Below are 22,814 nucleotides of genomic sequence, written 5' to 3' on the forward strand. Positions count from 1 at the left end.
GTTAATTTTTATTCATCTTTATATAAATGTGAAGTATTACAGAGGGATGTTGAAAACTCAGTTTTTTTTTGAAAATCTCTCTAAAGTTGATGATGAATCCAATGCAATGCTTGAGCTGCCTATATCACAAGATGAATTATATACAGTAATGATGAGCATGGAAAATGGCAAATCGCCTGGCATTGATGGAATTCCTGTTGATTTTTATAAAGTTTTATGGCCAGTGATTGGTGAAGATTTGTTTTTAGTTTTAAATGACAGTTTAAATAAAGGATCATTGCCTTTGAGTTGTAGAAGAGCAGTTATTACTCTTTTACCCAAAAAAGGAGATCTTCAAAAAATAGGTAACTGGAGACCTGTGTCACTTTTGTGTTCAGATTATAAAATTTTATCAAAGGCTTTAGCTGTAAGACTAAGTAAAGTACTGGACCAAATTATACAGCCTAATCAAAATTACTCTATACCAAATAGATCAATTTTTGATAATATTTTTTTAATTAGGGATGCGTTAGAAGTTGCTAAATTATTTGGTATTAATTGTGGATTGATCTCATTAGATCAAGAGAAAGCTTTTGATCGTGTTGAACATGAGTATTTGAAAAAAGTTTTAAAGGTTTTTGGTTTTAGTACTCATTTTATAAAAATGATTGAGGTAATGTATAGTAACATTCAAAGTGTACTCAAAATCAATGGTGGTTTAAGCGCTCCTTTTGATGTACAGAGAGGTGTTAGACAGGGTTGTGCTATGTCAGGAATGTTATATTCCATTGCCATTGAACCTCTTCTACACAGAATAAGAGCGGAATTAAAAGGTTTTTCTATACCCCACTGTAATGCTCAAGTGCAACTTTCAGCATATGCAGATGATGTTATTGTTTTTATAACTAACACTGATGATGTAAGAAGACTGGAATGTATTATTAACAATTTTAAAAAGATTTCTTCTGCTAAAGTTAATTGGGAAAAAAGTGAAGCACTTCTCATAGGTGACTGGAAAAGAGACCCTCCCTTATTACCTGGAGGATTAAAATGGAAGAGGGGTTTTTTAAAATACCTTGGAGTTTACCTAGGTGAAAGTGACTTTGTTCAACAAAACTGGAACGGATTGCTTGAAAAAATTCAAAGTCGTTTACAGAAGTGGAAATGGTTGCTCCCACAACTTTCTTACAGAGGACGAACACTCATTATTAACAATTTGGTGAGTTCCTCTATGTGGCATAAACTTGCTTGTGTTGATCCACCTGCTGGACTCTTACCAAAAATTCAAGGAGAACTGGTCAACTTCTTTTGGGACAATTTGCACTGGACACCTCAAAGTGTTCTGTTTCTGCCAAGAGATGAAGGTGGCCAAGGGTTGGTGAATCTTGTGAGCAGGGGAGCCACATATAGACTACAATTCGTTCAGAAGTTGTTGTATGGGCCTGAAAATCTCGTGTGGAGGCCTTTAGCTCAATGCATCCTACGTGGAATAAATGGCTTGAATCTTCATGCGTCACTTTTTTTGACAGATAATGTGCATCTAGATCTGACTGGAATACCTTCTTTTTACAAAAGTATTTTTAAAGTATGGGGACTTTTTAAACATTCGCAGGCAGATTCAACAACATCTCTTTTCTGGCTGCTTGAAGAACCAGTACTTCTTGGCAGTCGCCTTGATGTAACAAAAGATGATACCCCAGGACTAAAAGAATTGCTTATTTCCAACAAAATGACCAAACTAAGAGACATTGTTGACAAGGCGGGTTTTGGACTAAGAGATGCAGAAAATGTTGCTTTATATATGGGAATTAGATCGGTGAGGTTTGTTACAAAATTTTTGAATGTTTTGAAAAGTTTTTTAAATGAAAAAGAAAAAAATTTAATTGAAGGTTACAGTCAAGGTATTATTTTCCCTAATGATCAAGATTGTTTCCCAGACATTAGACTTACACCTAAGATTGAAAATTCTGGGATTAATAGTCCATTGTTATGTTTTAAGGAAAATGGGAATGTTGATTTTAGTACAGTTAAAGGGAAAGTGCTTTATAAAAATATTGTGAAACTAAATAATAAGTGTACTTTAAAAGAGAGATCTGACACTGTGTGGAGAGATAAACTGTGTTTAGTAGAAGAAGAAAAACCAGAATGGAGAATATTGTATAAACCACCATTGAATAAAAGATCGGGGGATTTGCAGTGGAGAATTTTACACGGTGCTATAGCTGTTAATGCATTTGTGACTAAAATAAATTCTAGTGTGAGTGATCAATGTCCGTTTTGTTTAGAAAGGGAAACAATTTTTCACTGTTTTATGTATTGTAAAAGACTTGCTCCTCTGTTTGATCTTTTAAATGTTTTAGTTTCTTTACTTGGTTTTTTATTTACGAAACAATGTTTTATATTAGGTTTTAAATATAAAAGACAAAACAAATATAAATGTCAATTATTGAATTTTATTTTTGGTCAAGCAAAATCAGCTATTTATATTACAAGAAAAAATGAAATAGAAAAGAGGAATGGTAAAAACATTGTAGTAGTTTTTAAAAACCTAGTAAAATCAAGAATTATTGTTGATTTTAATTACTATAAAATGATGAAAGCAATTAATGTGTTTAAAATTGAATGGTGTTGCGATGATGGCTTGTGTTCTGTCATTAATGAAGAGCTGTTTTTTATAAATGAATTGAATTGAGCTGTAAATCAATTGTTAAATAATTGCTCGTTAATAAAAGGATTTGTAAAATCTAATCTCTATCTCTCTCTCTCTTTCTCTCTCTCTCTCTCCCTCTTGTGTATGTGAATGCTCAAAAGGCGAATCTGCGGATCTGCGTAAATGGGTGCGCAGATGTAAATCTAAATTTGTTGACAGCTTGGGCTACTTATGGGAATTATCGGCCCGACAATTTTTAATTGAATGAACATTATTGTTAGTCTTATGTCTTACCCAAACTATAAAAATACATATAAATACATTTAGATTATTTACTTTAATCATTACTATAGGAATGCGAAGAGACTTTCCACCAGCACAACAAAAAATGTCCTACTCACCTAATCACCTATTGCACCTTTAAGTGAAATGCAGTTAGCAAGCTCTGCTTGGCAAACATGTCAGAAAAATGTCAATTTCAAGAGTTCCTGTAAACCTTAAAACCGGTTATTGCCCATGCCTATTTTACAATGGCTATCAATTACACAAATTCAAAAAACAATAGTCAAGCTTGAACAGATTTAATATTATGCACACCAGAAAAAGGATAGTCAACCAGTTGCTTTAAAATCTGTTTTGTTAAAGCACTCGATAAATAGTCTGAAAACAGTAAGTAAATGTTCCCCTATAGATTGTTCTCTGAGAGAAGAGTTTGCATTAGGTTATTCTTGCATTCAAAAACATTACGACAGACCGCCTAAATTGTGACCTAGCATTGATTTCATGGTAATGTCAGCCCTGTGCCACATAAGCCTTGCTGACTTTTATTTTGTTTGCTTTTCACCTTGGTTCAACCCTGCCACCACACCCTCGCTCCGTTCACCTAACTCAATTTAGGCCCCTAACATTTAAATAAACTTTTTATGGTCTCGAACAGCTTCGGTGTGTTTTCCAGTCTGCAGGCATAAGTGGCGTTGGTGTGTTTGCCTGGTGTTTATGTGATGATCAGTCAAACAATATGCCCTTTGTTTACTCTGCGGTCTGTTGTCCTGTGACTCGGTGTGTGTTTGTGTGTGTTTTCATCTAGAGTGAAGAAGGCTTTAGTGACGGCATGTTCCTCAGATGAGACCAAAGCCATGGAGCTGGAGATGCCTGAGGTCAGAGGTCATTTAGACACAATTCTGGCCGTCACACAGACCTTCATCTCTCCCAGCTTACTCAGGTCTGAATGTAAAAGCTCATTCTCAATGCAAATCACTTGTTTATTCTTCTGTCAGCCAAAAACCAAATCAATGGAATGTTACGCAATCGAAAAGTGACTGTTTTAAAGAGCCATCGTTTCTTTAGACTCAATAACATTCCTTGATAAGTTGAATCTATTGAATCTGAGTTTGAAAATCCAATTGAAACTACTTGGATTCTTTGAAGGAATTGTCCAAATGAAGAAATGTCTTAGTTGCTAATCAAATAAGCAAACTTGTGACATCGAACATGTGAATTCTTTTGCATCTTTATAATTGTCTATGAGCTTTTTTTAAAGTATGACACAAATTTTGAAGTATGACACAAATTTTTAAAAGCTTTTCGGTTAATACAAGGTCACAAAAGCTGCGTAACTGCATTATGTAATTACAGAGAAGGTACAATATTATAGTTGTAATGAAGGCAGCATGTGCTGTTTTAGGTTATTCAAGGATCAATTTTAACTTTTCCAAGCAGGCTTTGTATATCTGATAAGGAAGTTCACGTTAAATTATTCATAATATCCACTCTGGTTATTCCTTCACTTCTAAATTCTCTGGCATTTAAAAGACATGCACATGTTCTTAAAATGCCTTTCAAGAGTTCACACTTAGATATTGCTTGACACTATTAGCAGGTTTGGCATGCTGTCCCAGGAGAGAACCCTGAGCTCGGAGATGGTCAACTAATATGTGAGGAGGTCTAAGATCAAGTACAGTTGAAGTCAGAATTATTAGCCCCCCTGAATTAGAAGTCTCCCTGTTTATTTTTTTCCCCAATTTCTGTTTAACGGAGAGAAGATTTTTTTTCAACACTTTTCTAAACATAATATTTTTAGTAACTCATTTCTAATAACTAAATTTTTTTATCTTTGCTATGATGACAGTAAATAATATTTTAGCTATTTTTGAGACACTTTCATACAGCTTAAAGAGACATTTAAAGGCTTAACTGGGTTAATTAGGTTAACTAGGCAGATTAGGGTAATTAGGCAAGTCATTGTATAACAATGGTTTGCTCTGTAGACTATCAGAAAAAAAAATACATAAAGGGGCTTATAATTTTTTACCTTAAAATGGTTTTTAAAAAATTAAAAACTGCTTTTATTCTAGCCGAAATAAAACAAATAAGACTTTCACCAGAAGAAAAAGGGGGAGGGGAAGGTTCTTCCAAAACTAAGATAAGGCAGTAAGGTTAAATCGGTCTATTTATTGCAGTGTTTCCTCTAGGATTTTTTCCAGCTGTGGCAGCAGACCTTTTACACAGATCTGCCAACTACTATGGTGTTATTTTTATTATATTTTTAATACTATGGTATTACAAGTCGCATTCATGCAATACAAGCATGCACATTTCTTTGCTTGCACCCTAATTTTCTCTGTTCAAGTGCAGATTTTCTTGTGCGCTCTCAAATAAACACTGCTGAAGTGCGATTTAATGCATTTATGTAACAATTGTTTCAAACATATATTAGATTTGCTAGGAATATTTATGAATGTCTCCAATAGACCTACAAGGCGGCACAAATAAAGTAAAACGTCTATAAACTTCACCAAGATAAAGTCATTTTATGCAGAACCATAGACATTTATTTGTAAAGTATAATTATGAAAACTGTGTTCATCTTCACTAAAAGCTACACCGTATTTACTGGTCTCACGCACCCTGTCAGTCAGTCAGCATGTAACCTTAAAGGGTTTAACAAATAACGCACAGCACTACTACGATTACAGAAAAGTTTGCACTGTTATAATTCACTTACCTTTTAATGTGTTTTGGTGCGATTGTATAACCTACTATTAAAAAAAAAAAAACAACGCACAACCCCCAACCTGGAGGACCAGGACATACACACATACACTACGGACAACTTAGCCAAAGTCCCTTTAAGGCAAGTCATTTCACTTGGCGGCCATCTTTGAAACGCCTTTCAGACAGTATGCTTGGGCATTTTGTCTGAATGGGGAAATGTCAAATTCTCCTAAACTGTTAGCCAAGCTTACGATTACATTACATATTTGTGAGCACCAATAAAATGAAACAACATCTATCTCATAAGATTCATTTTTAAGGGTGCTTTCACACTAGCATTTTTGGTCCGAGCCCAGGTTCTTTTGACGTCAAAGTACGGTACTTTTAGCTAGTGTGAACGTGTCTTCTAAACTCAGGTGCGCATTTTTTATCTTGTGAACTCTGGTATGGTTTACTTCTGATATGAATGCAATCGTACCAAATAACGGAAGTGAACCGCCAACTGTACAACAAACTATCGTTCTCATAACGTTCATTCGTGTGTGTGTGTTGTGTGTGTGTTGTGTGTGTGAGTGTGTGTGTGTGTGTGTATGTGTGTGTGTTGTGTGTGTTGTGTGTGTTGTGTGTGTGAGTGTGTGTGTGTGTGTGTGTATGTGTGTGTGTGTGTGTGTGTGTGTGTGTGTGTGTGTGTGTGTGTGTGTGTGTGTGTGTGTGTGTGTGTGTGTGTGTGTGTGTGTGTGTGTCGCGTATTGTAGATTGGTGACAAGCTGGACTGAGCCAGGGCCAACACAGTGATAATTTCTGCTTGTCTCCTCCAAAAACAGCTTCTGTAGACACTGTGTAATGTTCTGAATGTTTATAGTATTTTAAGGCAGAGAAAGACGCGAGTCGTTTTCTGTGTGTCCAGAAACAAAAGCTTCAGTAAAAGCAGAATGACTGTGATGTGCAGACGTCTTTCCATCTCAGCGCAGTGTTTTCGTGACCGTCACCTTGCAACAGCAGTAAACAAAGTAGCCGTTTGAGTAGTTGCTGTCATGTGATGCATGTTTGACTGGACCGTCGTGTTCTATTTATACATATTTATGACAAAACCTAAAAACTTTTGTTTTCAAGTGCACCGGGTTCATTTAAAAGCACTGATTTTAAGCTTTATGTGGATATATATGGAACAAAATCAATGCCAAAAGTCTTGAATTATAAAGCTTGTTGAATAGCACAAACTGAAAAAAATATTAACAAGTTCTTGCATTTAAATGTCTTGAATTCCAGGGTTTGTATTTTTAGGTCCTGAAATTTAACATAGCTGTTTATTTAAGCTGTGAATATTTCAATGCAAAATATTTCAAACACTTTTCATACTTAAAAATTCATTAATTCAGATTTAATTTCCAGATTTCACTTACAAAATATTCAATACCCTTTAAAAATACAATGTATAATATTCAAAAGGTCATTTTCAGTTCATTTTATTTCAGTTCAAATATTCGCTTCCATAAATTCAGTGGATCAAATTCGACTGTTAAAATTCAACATTACATCCTGGAACTGCAGGAAAAGCAATAGATTGAAGATTGCCAGCTGCTCTAGCTTTCACCAGCAGGTGGAGATGGATTAATGTAAGATTTTTAACCCAGTAAACAGGCGAGAAAGAAGCTAATAAAGGCACAAAAGTAGTATTTAATTTTAATATCAATGCCTTGGACATTATAAATGATAAAAAGTATGAGTAAAATGAGTGAATGAGATTTTAGTCATCTATTTTTTGCCCTTATTTAATGGAAGCCAGCTGGTGATCGCGTAAACCTCACTCCTTGGATACAGGGACAGACGTTCTGCAATCTGTAGCATCCTCGGAGCATTTGTCTCCCATGCTGGTATCGCCGGCTCGCTCCCTGCTCGGACCGGTGCGGTTACACATAAACCGTCTTTTGATGAATATGATGTTACACATTCTCTATCTTTATTAACTCTTTCTTCTATAGACGTGAAGTATTATTTTGACAGCTAAAGAATACAAACGTAAGAGAAAAAGGAAAGGAAATCTTAATAATACAAAATATATAAACATTGATATATTTCTTATGTCTGTAAAAGCACGTATTTGCTGAGATTCCAGTGCGTTTGTTGATCATCAAACTGTCGTAAAAGCACAGCTTCTGCATGGAGAAACGTCAATCTATAGTGATCAATAATTGGTTACTGTGCTAGTAGGTGGGGCTTCATTCGCCATATTGACCGTTACACTTTTCCCCATTCAAAACTATACAAGTGACAAGTCTTGTGGATTCTATAGTCTTTGATTTAGCTTACCCATTTCACATATACCAAATGTCTTTGGACTTGTGGGTGAAACCGGAGCATGCAGAGGAAACCGGAGCATGCAGAGGAAACCTACGCGAACACAGGGAGAAAATGCAAACTCCACACGGAAATGCCAACTGACCCAGCCGAGGCTTGAATCAGCGACTTGGTTGCCTAGTTAATGTTAGTTCTTGTGCTAACTACATTTACTAACATTAATTAATGATGAACTTTATATGTTCATTGTTTGTTAACGTCAGTTAATAAACTATAAATTAACATGAACTAACAATGAACAAATTTATTTCCTTTACCTGACATTGACAGTAATTATTAAAAGTTAATACATAGTATAATAAATGTATGATTTGTTGTTTGTTCGTATTACTAATACAACCTTGTTGTAAAGTGCTGCCATTTTTATTGTAAAGAAAACTCTGCCCATTTATTTCTTAAATATATAATATTTCATTATTTTTTTTTATCTTTATTTGTGTTTTGCATATTTTTTTTCAATTCATCTCAGCCTTGATCACAACGACTTCCAGTATACATAATAAGAGAAATGGCAGATTGTTGGTGCATATTGAGTTTGTTTTAAAGTGTTCCGTGAATTACTTTTCAAGTTCCCTTTGTATGCTTGTTAGCTTTCATATAGCGTGTAATGTAGCCGATTGAAGAGTTTCACAGACCAAAAGTGCAGAATAAATGGAGTTACTGCCTCCTGAAAGAAACATTTAAACTGTTATTGACACCTAAAAAACAGTGAGACTGCAGTCAGAAAATAGAAATGTTTTTAAAGGTTAGATGAAACTTATTGTAGAAGTTCAAAAACAAAATTAAGATGTTTTAAAATACTGTAACAGTGACACTTTAAAATGTTTTTCTGCTTTATACATTAATCAGTGGTTTATTTGGCTTGGATTGTCTTACATTTTTTTGTATCAGACTGAAGGTATACAGTGGAGATCAAAGTAAGAGAGTAAGTAATTTTCTTATATATGACATTACTACATATTGTAGCTCCATGTGAATTTATCAAATTAATATTTAACTTAATTTATGGGTTACATATACTATGCACGGAAGCACAATATAAAAAGTATATATTTGAAAAAATATATACATACACAATCGGCACTGTGGCTCAGTAATTAGCACTGTCGCCTCACAGCAAGAAGGATGTTGGTTTGAGCCCCGGCTGGGTCAGTTGGTGTTTCTGTGTGGAGTGTGCATGATCTCCCGTTTTTGCCGGGATTTCCTCCGGGTGCTCCGGTTTCCCCCACAGTCCGAAGACATAAGGCACAGGTGAATTGAATAAGCTAAATTTGTTTTGCATAATTTATCTGACAAATCGTATTTAACTGGCAGCTTTTCCAGTTTTCATTGACTTTGCAAGATAGTGAGGTGTTTGAAAGTGACCTAAACCCTCTGACAGCAGGCTGTCCTGATGAATGCTGAATGGATGAGCCTTACAGCCATAGCCAGAGAAGTTGGTCATTTCAAATCTCTGATTTCTAGAATATTGCATGCTTGCAATACTATCATAAATAAATAAATAAATAATAATTAATTTGGGGTGTCAAAATTAATAGTTTTTTTATTGCACCGCGATGCAGATGCGGACAATTCGGTATCTGTTGAGTAATAATCATAAACGGTTATTATTTACTGATGTCATTTATCTCATATGTGCTATATCGGCGGTAGCTTACTATGGCCAGAGAGTCGAGTGTGAGTATTTAAAATTCTCCAACTACGTTACTTAAAAAAATGCAGAATTTGTGCACAATTTGTGCACAATTTACTGCCTCCAGTCTTTCACTGACACAGCAGAAGCCCCTGCTGTCATGAGGTAAAGTTTCCTCTCTGCTGTTACAGCGAAACTTCTGGATACAGACACAAGCTTGTCTGCATAGCGAGTTTTCTCCTCCGCATCTATCATGGATCAGCTGTGATCACTGCTGCTGTTTTCAGTATTTATCATCGGTCAACAACGCCAGAGCGTTAGGGCGTACTCACACAAAGCTATCCGAACTGTGCCCAGGCCCGTTTCCCGGATCGTTTGAGAAGTGTATGTGCTCTGAATCGGGCTCAGGCACGGTTCACTTGGCCTGCCCTGGCCCGGTTGGAAGAGGTGTGCCAGAGCACGGTTCTCTTGGGCTCAGATGCGATACGCTTAGTTTGAGTGCAAATCGTGCCCGAGGCCGAAACTGAATACGAGATATGACTTTTACGGTATTGTCTTATATGGATTTATTAATCATACTTACTGTTCAATGAACGCAAACTGTCATAGATTATTAAAGATGCAAACTCCCCACTGCACCACAGCTGCACCTTCAGCAAATTAGTGCAGAATGAGTACAGTATTACAAGTCGAGATGGCATTTAATGTAATACGAACATGAATCTCTTTGCTTGCCCACCGATTTCCTCTGTAAGTGCAGAAAACTTCTTGCATGCCCTCAAATACACGCTGCTCAAGTGCAGATCTTCTCTATTTTTATTCACTAACTTTTCATCCATGCCATGGTGGCAAACTTACTGGTACTGGATGGTACTGGTACTGGATGAGAGCATAGTCGTCATTTTCAGCTCACACCAAAAATGTGGTTTTTGGCTTTAAGCCATTCTCATTTGTTTGTCATCAAATGCCTGAGAACTGCCTTGTGTACATCCTGTCCCAAAATGAGGAAAAAACTACAAAACGATTAAAAAGTTAACAGTTTGATTAAGGTGTTCACATGTCTGTACTTCAATTATGTGACTAAAATAGGAATATTCCACATCTTATTCCAATTTCTGTTTATTTTGATCTTTAGTCAGATTAAGGCAATCGCTGTTTACACTGTAGACTATTGTATTGTTTCTTGTAAGAGTATTGTCTTAACGGTATTAAAATTGGAGTATTGGTGGCCTATGTAAATGTATTATATTCTGCCTTCAGCTGTTTACAACAAAAGCATTTTCTGGATTTCTCAATTGATTTCTCATCAAACTCTCCCTTAGGCTGGTGAACTGGTTGCTGCTGAAGATCTTCGATTTAATGTTCTGCAATGTGCAGATCAACCTTAACCAGGTGGCAGCCTTACGCCGTTCCACACAACTGGTAACAATACATTCAGCCTTTATTACCTTCTCTCATATCACCGGTTTCCCCTTGCTGACGGCATCCGGTGCTTAATGCATCAATTGCCTTCACTCTTCTTATATCTCATTAGCCTTTACTGCTTTTCTTCTTTCACCACTATTTTTCTTCAGCTTTCTCTCACTTTTTTCTTATTTATTCTTATTTTTTTGGACCCAAACTCAGTTATTCTGGATGATATTGCAATTTAAATATATGAAGCTGAAGGTTGCTCTCTATATCAAAATGCTCTTTTTGTTTCTCTCTTTCTCTCTCCCTCTCCCTCCCAATCTATTGCTCCATTTATCCTGTTTACACATTTATTTTTATTGCAGTCAGGTTTTCCACCTCAGGCTTTTGGTCACACATAACCCTTTATATGGAAGTAAAAGCACACTTTGAAAAGCTTTTTGTAGCGTTCGATTGTGTGATTTCTCCATTAGGTCGAAGTGCAATATGAAACAAAACATCAGAGAACCAATCAGACCTCATGATTTTAGAACCAATTAAACGCGCACCCCACAACATGACCAGAAATCAGCTCTTTGGCCTGAATCTACGTGCATCACTCTTGAAAACATTGAGCTCGCTTGCAGATCACATACACCCACCTGAAAAGAACTGATATGTTTCAGCTCAACATGAAAGTCTGTTTAACTCAACTGAAAGTCTGTCCATCTATCTGACTGCCTGTTTGTATCTTTGTCTATCGCTATGCCTGTCTGTATGTTTGTCTGTCTGTCAATGTATTTGCCTTTTATTGGTACATTGGTCAGTCTATCTTTTTGTCTGTCACAATGACCATCTATTTATCTATAGAGCCAGATCTTAAAAATAATACATTGACGAAATATAATTCATGCATTCACGACACAATTTACATTTACAAACTCCAATTCACGAATTTAAAACATGATTCAAAAACTCACAAATTCGAAACATGATTGAGAAATTCACAAATTCAGTTCACAAATTCAAAACTTGACTCAAAAATACACAAATTCAAAACATGATTCAAAAAGACAAATCCATTCACAAATTCAAAACATGATTCAAAAAGATACAAATTCAAAGCATGATTCAAAATTACACATCCAATGCTTAAATTCTAATTGCAATTCAAAAATACACAAATCCAATTCGTAAATTCAAAACAAGATTTGTTAATACACAAATTCAATTGGTCAATTCAAAACACCATTAAAAAATGCACAAATCCAATTTGTGAATTTAAACCACGATTCATAAATACACAAATCCATTTCGTGAATTCCAATGGCGATTCCTAAATACACATCATATTCATAAATTCAAAACACAATTCACAAATACACAATTAAAACACGATTCATAAATACACAAATCCAATTCGTAAATTCAAAACAAGATTCATTAATACCCAAATTCAATTGGTCAATTCAAAACACGATTAAAAAATTCACAAATCCAATTCGTGAATTTAAACCGTGATTCATAAATACACAAATCCATTTTGTGAATTCAAACAGCGATTCATAAATACACAAATCATATTCATGAATTCAAAACACAATTTATAAATACACAAATCCAATTTGTAAATTCAAAACATGATTCATTTATACACAATTAATTGATTGATTCAAAACATGGTTAAAAAATGCACAAATCTAATTTGTGAATTCAAAGGACAATTCAAAAATACACAATTCCATTTTGTGAATTCAAACGGCAATTCATAAATACACAAATCATATATGTTTTGTGTATTTATGAATTGCCGGTTGAATTCACGAAATGGATTTGTGTATTTTTTTATTTTTTGAATTGACCGATTCAATTGGTCAATTCAAAACACGATTAAAAAATACATAAATGCAATTTTTGAATTTAAAACGTGATTCGTAAATACACAAATTTAATTCGTCAATTCAAAACGGGATTTATAAATGCACAAATCATATTCGCAAATTCAAAACACAAATCATAAATACACAAATCAAATTTGTACATTTTAAAACGTGATTCATAAATACAAAAATCCAATTCGTAAATTCAAACCGTGATTTATAAACACATAAATCCAGTTCCTAAGTTCAAAACACAATTCATAAATACACAAATTCAATTTGTAAATTCGAAACGTGATTCATACAAACCCAATTCATAAATTTAAACCAATTTAAAAATACACATCCAATTTGTAATTTCAAAACAACTCATGAATGCACAAATCCAATTAATTTGTCGAAAATATTCATGATTGTCCAAATTGTAGGTTGAATTCACAAGTTGTGTTTTGAATTTAGAAACTGGATGTTGTAAATGTGAATTTTGCTGTGCATGGAGGAATTTTATTATGTAAACGTACTGTTTTTGAGGCTGATCTGGCTCCATATTTGTCTGCCTCTGTCCATTTTTTTTGTTCTAAAGTTTTAGAGTCAAAACAGTTTTAGCTGAAATAATGTAAACATAAAGAATTTATGATTGACCATTTTTTTATGGAGCGCTATTACCTAGTAACCTAGCTGGGGTCTATTTTCAGGTGCTGCATAATATCATTGCACCTGCTACAATCATGGTACAGTGGCAAAGTTTCTTAATTATTGCGCCAGAATGGGAGTATTTTAGTTTTTAGCTATGTTGGCCTAGGAGGCCTAGCTCCTAGGCCTAGCCTAGAAGTTAAGTGCTCCAACACATAGTCCATTGAGTTCCTAAATGATAAAATTATTAAATTATCTAAAAAGATTTAGAAAATAAGTCAATTTCTCTCATTCCCAAAAGTGGAATGTCCGTTTAAAGTAACATTGTTTATTTCAGTAAAACTTGAACTGTGAATTTATATACGTAGTCAATGCAGTGTTGATTAGTAAGTCAATCCAACATTGTAAATTAAGCTCAATTATTGTTAAATTTATAGTAGCCTCTGACTCTGTCCGTCCGTCCGTCCATCCGTCCGTCCATTCATCCATCCTTCCATCCATCCTTCCACCTATCTATGTCTCTCTGCCTGTCTGTTTTTTGAACTATCTATCTGTCTGTTTTTCAATTTGTCTATCACTGTATTTTTTAAAAATCTTATAGTAAGTATGTTGAACTAAAATTGCAGTGTAGACACTGTAATTTAAACATGCATGATTTATGCTTGTTTTTCTGGTGTTATGTTATGCGTCAAATACTTAATCAGAGTTAAGATGAACAGTGTTTTTAACAGGGCTGCTGTGACCTTTAATCTGTATTCTTGGTTCTCAGTGTTTATGTTAAATATATGTTAAATATTACTGCAGTTGGGTCCAGAAACACAATATAAGTGCCATTTTCCAAAGTACAAAAACAGTTCATTTACGGGTTCATTCTCAAGTACACACTGGTCAGCACTGAACTGTATTACTCACTGCGCTGAAGTGTCCTCTAAAGTTGTCCATCTATGTGTGTGTGTTGTAGAAAGCCCCTCTGGTCTATGTGTGTGTTCGGCAGAGCAGCATCGATCACGCTCTTATTTGTCTCACTCTCTTCTGCCACAACTTGAGGGTTCCCTACACCATTTTTCCAGCCCACGTTCGACAAACCTGGTTAAGGTAAATGCACACACTGATAATACAAAAACACTCACCCTGTAGCTCTCACAGATGCATTGTTTGCTTGGAAACCTTCTTTTCTCATTCCTCCACAGTTCACTACCCTACATGCCTTCATATTGTATTATATCGATCAAGTACACTGTGGAGTACCACAAGGCTCAGTTCTAGGTCTCTTGTTTCTTTGCATTTTATATCAGAGGTTGAACGTCTTCAGATTTTTATAAGTCGACTTTTTTGTTATTAACAGTCGCTGGTGACATCACCAATAAAACAAGGCACAAATATTTTTGCAACACGCCACAATTTGGTGTTTATTTCCAGAAAATGCATATACGCATGCTGTTTGACAGCTCATAACTAGGGTTGGGTTCCGAAACCCCTTTGTAACCGGTATGTACCGGACCGAATCAGCATAGGAAATTCAGTGCCTAATTTCGGTGCCACTGATGCTGCGACAAAGATGTAAGAAGCATCAAGGGGTGCATCAAAGGCACACAGGTACGCGTCATCACACCATCTGTAGACATTTATTTCTAAACAATATTGAGGAATACGGACAGGCGACAACGCAACGCACGCAGTATAGCGCATTCAGTTTGTGGGAGCGACTCTATTCAGACCAACACGCATGATTGTGTTCATCAAATTTGCTTAAACTAAGCATTCTTAAGCGTATTTTACAAGCAAGTAGATGCTTGACATGAAGCAGATGCTTTACAAAAGTTGCGAGAAAGGTGGAAACACGTCAAACTTAATGACACATTTGAGGGCTCATGGAATCAGCTTAAAAGCAGAGGAATGCACTGTCTCTGAAAGCTTGTGACATCTTTGGGCACTTTTAATAAGTACGTACATGGACACCAATGCTCCGATTTTAATATGATTAAAACAATACTCTGATTGAGAGTCTAGACTACCATGTAAACAGTGATTTTTAATTACCTTAAGGGACCACAGACACCCGTGTCGCGAAATGAGTTTTTTTTTTTTTTTTCATTCAACGTGGGGTATCAAATTCCATTAAAAGAGCACTCTTACACAAGTCCTGACGCAATGACGTTAATTGATCTATGTACTATAACATGTAAGACAGGATCATAAAAGGAACATTCAAAAAGCAGTTCATGTAAACACCTTGATCATATTATTGTCTTATTCAACCCTAGAAAAAAGGAGTTCAGTATTTTTACGACAGCCTTTCCACAAGTTCATAGTAAGTTAATGTAATTTCATAAAGCAAATCTTAAATTCATGCTAACCAACAAATGATTAAATAAAATATATTAATGTAATTCAAATATATAAAATATGAATTGATGTTTGCTTTAAACTTTAATTATATTCATCTATTAAAATTAATTTATAAAAGATTTTGTCTAATAAAATTTGAATTTGTTTTATTTAACAGGGACAATGCTCATTAATAAACTGTAAAACTGTAAATAAGCCAGAGTTAGCCACAAGGGCTAATTTACATCTGTTGCCCCCTGCCAGATTTTAAAAGGCAGCCTAAAATAAAAAAAACACATCATCACACATACAAAAACAGTAAAATTATATATGACAAAGGGATAAAACTTGTAATAAAAATTTCTTAAAATGTTACATAAATGAATCACACCTTTACAAACTTGTTTTGCTTTTAGTCATTTCTTTAACTTTAAAGTTGAATAATTTGTAACACCCCTTAAATCAATAGGAAGTGTGTTCTAAAGATGACTGAGAAGACCGATCATGCAAAAGTTGTAAAATTTTTCTAGAGTCATCCACCATAATTTTGTGACTCAAAAGTATCAGTTCAGGCACCGTTTTGACACCGGTACCGTTTTAAAAGTATTGATTTAGCACTGGTATCGAAATAACTCCAAATGATACCCAACCCTGTTCATAACACATTGCAAAATAAATTCAACATTACCAATGACTAATTTTAGTGTAAAACTAATAAGTGCATTAACACTTTTGTTTCATTAAAAGTGCAGCATTAGCACGGCCTAATTTTAGTGCAAAATAAATGCAGTCAGCACACTGGTCATGCCACATACTACTAAAAATGTAACAATAACAGATACATTTTGTACAAAAGCAGTGCATACATCGAACACCAACTCATGACAAATTATTTCATACCAACTTAACGCATGAAAGACAAAAGTGCCGACTCTCTGTCAGAGACCTCCTTAGACACAGATTTAACTGCTGGTCAAAAAGCTGCTCAAAATCTTGCTCAATTTGCACTTTTTCATGGTCATCCTGCTCATCTTGGTTATCAGGAGTCTCCTCGCACTGCGTCTATCTACACCACAATAACCTGAGATGATGTTTACACGTGAAGTTTGCTGTACCTCCACGCATCACAGAGGACAACAGCCAATCACAATACTTTTTCAGTGTTGCGTAAACGCGATCAGCTGGTCGAGGGTATTTGTATGCCGCCATCCAACTGGCTGACACCTGCTTGATTATTTAAAGTTCAATGTGTGAATCATTGACGCTGACATAAAAAAAAAAATAACATTCAAATTCATAGCAATAACCCGAGGGCAGTTTTTATTTGGTGAACCTACATTTGTGTGTAAGGCTGCCATATAGTTCAGGTCAGAAACTACGTGATCTGCATAATGCAACTAGTCGATGTCAGTCAAAAAGCTTCACAACAAAGCATTCGTGTACTAGTTGTAGGGTTGGGCAATTAATCGAAAATCTGATTTCTAATTATGATTTTGGCTTCTAAAGGTTAGGAAAACACATTAATCAAAATAAGCGATTATTCCATCATATACTGCCGCCTTTACAGTTGTACACATTTGTTGCTCTGCAAAGCTCAAATCCACGTGAAATTGACTAAAACCATGTACATGAGCCTCGGACAGGCTCAGAGATGAGCAAAGCACACACAAATAACGCTAGAGGTGTGAACCTAACCTATAAACGGTTCGGTTACGATGATCATGCCATCGATTCGGTTCAATTCGATATCTCGATGCATCACGGTGCATTGACGATGCTTTCCATACACATATATTATATTGTTATATTTTGGGGGGAGGCTATAACAAGCTGTCTTCATAAACACAGACACACAGAGCACTACACTGTCTCTTAAACACACACATACACAAACATAGACAACACCAAACAAACAAATACACATGCACGCAGGCATGTGCGCGCACGATCGCTCACTCAGGAGCGATATTGTGAGACCGCCCACTCCTGTTAAAAAAAAACACCAGACTTACCGACCGCTCCCGTGCTTTATTCTGAAATTTAATCCCGCACCACATGAAATCTGGTCAGGTCCCACGACAATGCACAGGTACAGTCGCGGGAATGCAGACCTATATCCACAAGTATCATTGTAACAGCCAAGAGGAAAAAAGAGGGGGGAAAAGTCACGCCAGCAGGTGAAATGGGCCACAGAGATAGAGAGAGAAATGATAGTTCACTTTCATTTCCTCAATCACAGAGAAATAGGGGCTTTTGCTGTAATTGTCAGAGAAAGACTGTCCAGAAAGCACACACATGCAGTGAAATTGTGCACAGTTTCTGCATTTTTAAGTAGCTGGTTCCTGGAGTGTTGTAAATACCCGCGCTCACCTCCCTCGCGACTGAGCGCATATGAGATAAATGACGTCAGTACATAATAATTGGTTATTATTACTGAACCAATATCGAATTGTCCGCATCTGCATCGCGGTACACCAAAGAAACAATTAATTTTGACACCCCTAAATAACGCCATCTTAATGTGAGCGCTTTATTGGTCAAATACATGCACATTTATGTCAGATCGTGGTGTTAGGTGATTATTAATATTAACCCTCAGTTGTGTAATAAACAAACAAGTTGAGAATCAAAAGACACGTGAAAGAGAAACCGTATCAGAGCCGCACTATTCTTAAAGAGACAGCGTGCAATTTTCCTGCTGCCGCCTGTTTTTATTAAAGGTTCAGGACACCCTGGAGAATTTTTTTTTTTTATATTAACAGATTTGTGTGTGTTGAGCATCAGTTAAGACAATGTTAGCACCTGTCAGCTTTAATTGTGGAGAAAACTGGATAATTTTGAGCTTTTGTAAGCTAATTTTTCAGCTTTTTTCAAATGATTTTTGGGGCGGGATCAAAATCGGCGACGTAGCGCAGAACTGCAAGTGCAATGGTGACGCGTCGGTTTCTCATTATTTTTCATAGCAGAGTTTTCTTATCCTATGAGAAGAGCCAGCTGCTTAATTATTCATGAGACCTGCCAGAGTCAAGCCCGAGCTGTGAGACACGTCACGGACCCACGGCACGGGCACACAGTATTTAGCCGTTCATGAAGGCTCATATGCGTTTGTTTCCATGATCCACGGGGTTTGTTGCATGTTTTCCCCCGCGATCTTGTCAGGGCCGATCATACAGCAAAGCTGTGTGTGTGCTGCTAGCATTTTTGTCGCAAGAGTAGCACGAGAATTAGAGAATGGCGGACGCTGTCTTTTATCAGGAGTTCGTTCACATTCAGACACATCGCCATGCTGCTGTGTTTGCCTAAATCCTCCAGATTACCAGCAGGGCTAACGGTTAAAATAGACAGGTCAGGAGACCTGCTGCGCTGAGTCTGCTGGATAAGGGGATTGAGGGAGAAGTCCTCATTTATAGGGTTTACATGAACACAATTTTCTTTATAATGATATAAATTGTGGTTATGTGTATATGAAATTACGAATAACAAATGTAGCAAAACATTAAATCACTGTTCATTTCTTTGCATTTTAACTTTGTAAACTATAAACTTATGCGTCTCCTCACGGTTTGTCTCATTTTGTGAGCTAGCTTCGTTCGCTCATGTTCTCCCCTGCTGGCCACGCCCACTCCTGCCCGATGCTCCACGCCCATTAATCATGCATCTTTTGAAAAAATTCTAAAGTAGACTTTAACCGAAAGTGGGGGGTGTCATGGCCCCTTAATAATCAAACAACAAAAGGAAAAAATCCCTCACTGCTCTTGACTGAAAGACTTTTGTAGCTAAAGTTTTTTTTCTTATAGTGATGATGCTTAAAGCACAGTTTAAACATAACAGATGTAATTACTCATTTCTTTTATCTTTGCTATGATAACAGTAGGCTACAATACAATTAACTAGATATTTTTTCAAGATACTAGTATTCAGCTTAAAGTGACATTCAATGGCTTAATTAGTATAATAAGGCAAGTCATTGTATAACAGTAGTTTCTTCTGCAGACAATCAAAAATATATATTTCTTAAATGGGCTAATAATATTGAGCTTTTAAAATAGGTTTCGAAATATTTAAACCTGCTTTTATTCTAGCCGAAATAATAAGCCTTTCTCCAGAAGAAAAAAATATAGGAAATACTGTAAAAAATTCCTCTGTCAAACATCATTTGGGAAATATTTGTATCTAAAACAAATCACAGAAGGGCGAATAATTTTTACTTCAAAGGATAATCGTTTTGAATAATCGTGATTACAATTATGACCAAAATAATCATGACTATGATTTTCCAATAATCAAGCAGCCCTAGTGTGCAAACTCTTTTTACAACATGATAATTTGTATGAATTCACAAAATTAACACATTGTATAACTAATATTTAAAATGATGGATAAATAGTAACATCATATTACTACATTCAGATAACATTATATTACTACATTCAGATAACATTATATTACTACATTCTTTCCTATTGAACTACCATGCAAAAACCTACTGTAGATTGTACTTAAGTGTCCTTATCATCAGTCAAAAAATGGGGACAACATTTAATAGCAACCTGTAGTTTGAAGGCCAAATTTTAAGCATGTCTTCCACCAGTGTAAGTTTACATCACAGCCCTGTTTGAGCCAAGAGCACTGGTATTGTAAATAAGAACATTCTCGTTAGCTGGTTTCATCGAGTTTTGGTGCAAACACAGCATTTTCTAGAGCGTAGCGCATTTATTGAATCTGTCCCACTGCCACAGAAGCACCTGTACACATTTAGCAGGGCGTAATGGTTTGGTAAGTAATGAAACGTACAATTGTTGAAGAATCATGACTCAGAGTGCTGGAAACTCCAGTCAACCGCGGTGAGGGATTGGTGGGGGTAAATAGTTTCCTCCTGCAGGTAACAGAAGACTTAGATTCTAGATCGCAGGGGGAGTTCGTGCTTTGTTTACAAGGCTGCATCAATAATTACTTAATAGCTGTTTATAAAAATGTCTGTGTCTGTAATTGTTAATGTATTTATGATATGCATCAAGCTTCTGATGCAGTGCTTGATTGATTGCTCCTGAATGTGAAGCACGCATGAATACATATTTAGATAAATAAAAAAGAAGAAGAATTTGCAAGTTATTCCGTGAATTCTCTGTTAATAGGTTACTTGCGTTTTGGAAGACTGCATTTTTGTATTACGTCGGCCGGTGATTCTCAATGAACTCCATTGTCCAACATATCAAAGGCCCCTCTATAGGCACAGATATTTTTGGAAGTTCTGCTTTAATTGAGAAGCTTGTTTTCAACTTTATGAACAGAAACTAATTATTGATTTATTTTATGAGTCACAGTTGATTTTATGATTCCTGAATTATCAAAAACTGTTTGTTCTTTTTATAAACGACAACATACTCGTAGTAAATCACTAATTTAAGTCATCTAGGCCCCTTTGGAAGTTTGCTGAGGCCCCCTAGTGGGTCCCCGGCCCCCTGTTTAACTAAAATGCTGCTTATGCAGTTGTGTAATTGAAGGTTGGTAGTATGCTGTTACCAATTTTATGTTTTAACTTAAACTTATTTCATCCAAGTGACATGGAAATATTCTTTATTTCCATGTATACTATCTATATAGAAATATATAATAAGTAATAATTACAAAAAAAACTATTAAAACTGAGTGTGTGTGAATGCAAGAGTGTATGGGTGTTTCCCAGTGTTGAGTTGCGGCTTGAAGGGCATCCACTGTGTAAAACATATGCTTGATAATTTGTAGGTTCATTCAGCTGTGGTGACCCCTGTTTATAAAGGGACTAAACTGAAAATGGATGAATACTAAAACTTGAACTAAAATTAGCATGAAATACAAATGAACATAAAAAAATAAGAAATTCTAATAAATTATAGTGGTTGTTTACTGTTATTAAATCAAATTTTTATCATTTCACTTGATCTAATATTTTTCTAATAAAGAACAAGTACACATAATAGAGACAAAGTTTTTTTTTTTTTTTTTTTTTTTTACCTGAGGACAGTGTGAAAGTCATCAATTTTATTACTTCTCATAATCATGTTTTTTTTTATAATTATTTGCATATTTAGTGCTCAGTCATGAATTTGAATTCACATATGTATGACAGTATTTATGTATGATCATTTAAAAAACTTTTTTTTTTTTTTTTTTTTTTTTACATATTGTAGTCACCAATACTGCTATACATTCTCAGTAATGTAATGAAGACCACGACTCCCATGTGTTTCCACACTCAAGCAGTTAAAATTATAGACTGTTCTTTTAAATAGGTACACTTTTGTACTTTGTAGGTAATTGTGTAAGGTAAAAACTTGGACCTTTTAGATACTAACACGCAGCTCATGGAAAGATGAGGTTTTATACAGTATAGCCCTAAATAGTACAATAACAACAATAATATTTTTTTTTAATTATCGCTATTACTGGCACTCCTAGTTGTGAATTTAGTACTTCAATTCAAGTTGGCTTAAAGAGTAAGAGGTGGAATAATAAAGACACTCGATAGTGATAGATTTGTCAAACAATGCACTTGCTGAATTGGTATGATTTTGACTTGCTCTTCTTCACTGCCCCACTTTTTCCACAAGTAGTTATGAAATCAGAATAAGAGTAATTGGAAATGTTCTCCTTCCCTAGACAGTGAGATGTTGCTGTTTCCTGGATACTTAATTCATAACAGCACGTTAGCTAATATGGTCATGTTATGTGGATGAATTAGTATATTGTAAACAAAGACAATAGCAAGTGCCTAAACAATAGATTTCTCATGACTCAATTACCTGGCATCAGCCGGCGACACCATAATGAGAGTTAGCTGGTATTTATCAACATTGCTTATTGTAGCTGTTATAAAATATCCAAATATGTGCTTGTCCTGCCTTTTATATTGAACAATGCAGAAAATACATATTGAAAAAATCAGACATTAAACAGAAAAAGAATGACTAAAGTTTTGTGTATCAGTAAA

The 22,814-nt window shown here is 35.4% G+C and overlaps 1 protein-coding gene across 20 annotated transcripts in view; it reads left to right on the plus strand.

Annotated features, from left to right (window-relative positions):
• gpat2 (glycerol-3-phosphate acyltransferase 2, mitochondrial) overlaps positions 1-22,814 on the plus strand; it is a 138,844-nt gene that overhangs the window by 54,954 nt on the left and 61,076 nt on the right. For all 20 annotated transcript variants that reach the window (NM_001089380.2, XM_073909557.1, XM_073909567.1 and 17 more), the window contains 3 exons: positions 3,717-3,851; positions 10,937-11,036; positions 14,478-14,611. In NM_001089380.2, the coding sequence (NP_001082849.1) occupies positions 3,717-3,851; positions 10,937-11,036; positions 14,478-14,611 (369 nt within the window). The remainder of the gene's footprint in view (positions 1-3,716; positions 3,852-10,936; positions 11,037-14,477; positions 14,612-22,814) is intronic.

The sequence above is a fragment of the Danio rerio genome, chromosome 8 (assembly GCF_049306965.1).
Source record: "Danio rerio strain Tuebingen ecotype United States chromosome 8, GRCz12tu, whole genome shotgun sequence".
NCBI lineage: Eukaryota > Metazoa > Chordata > Actinopteri > Cypriniformes > Danionidae > Danio > Danio rerio.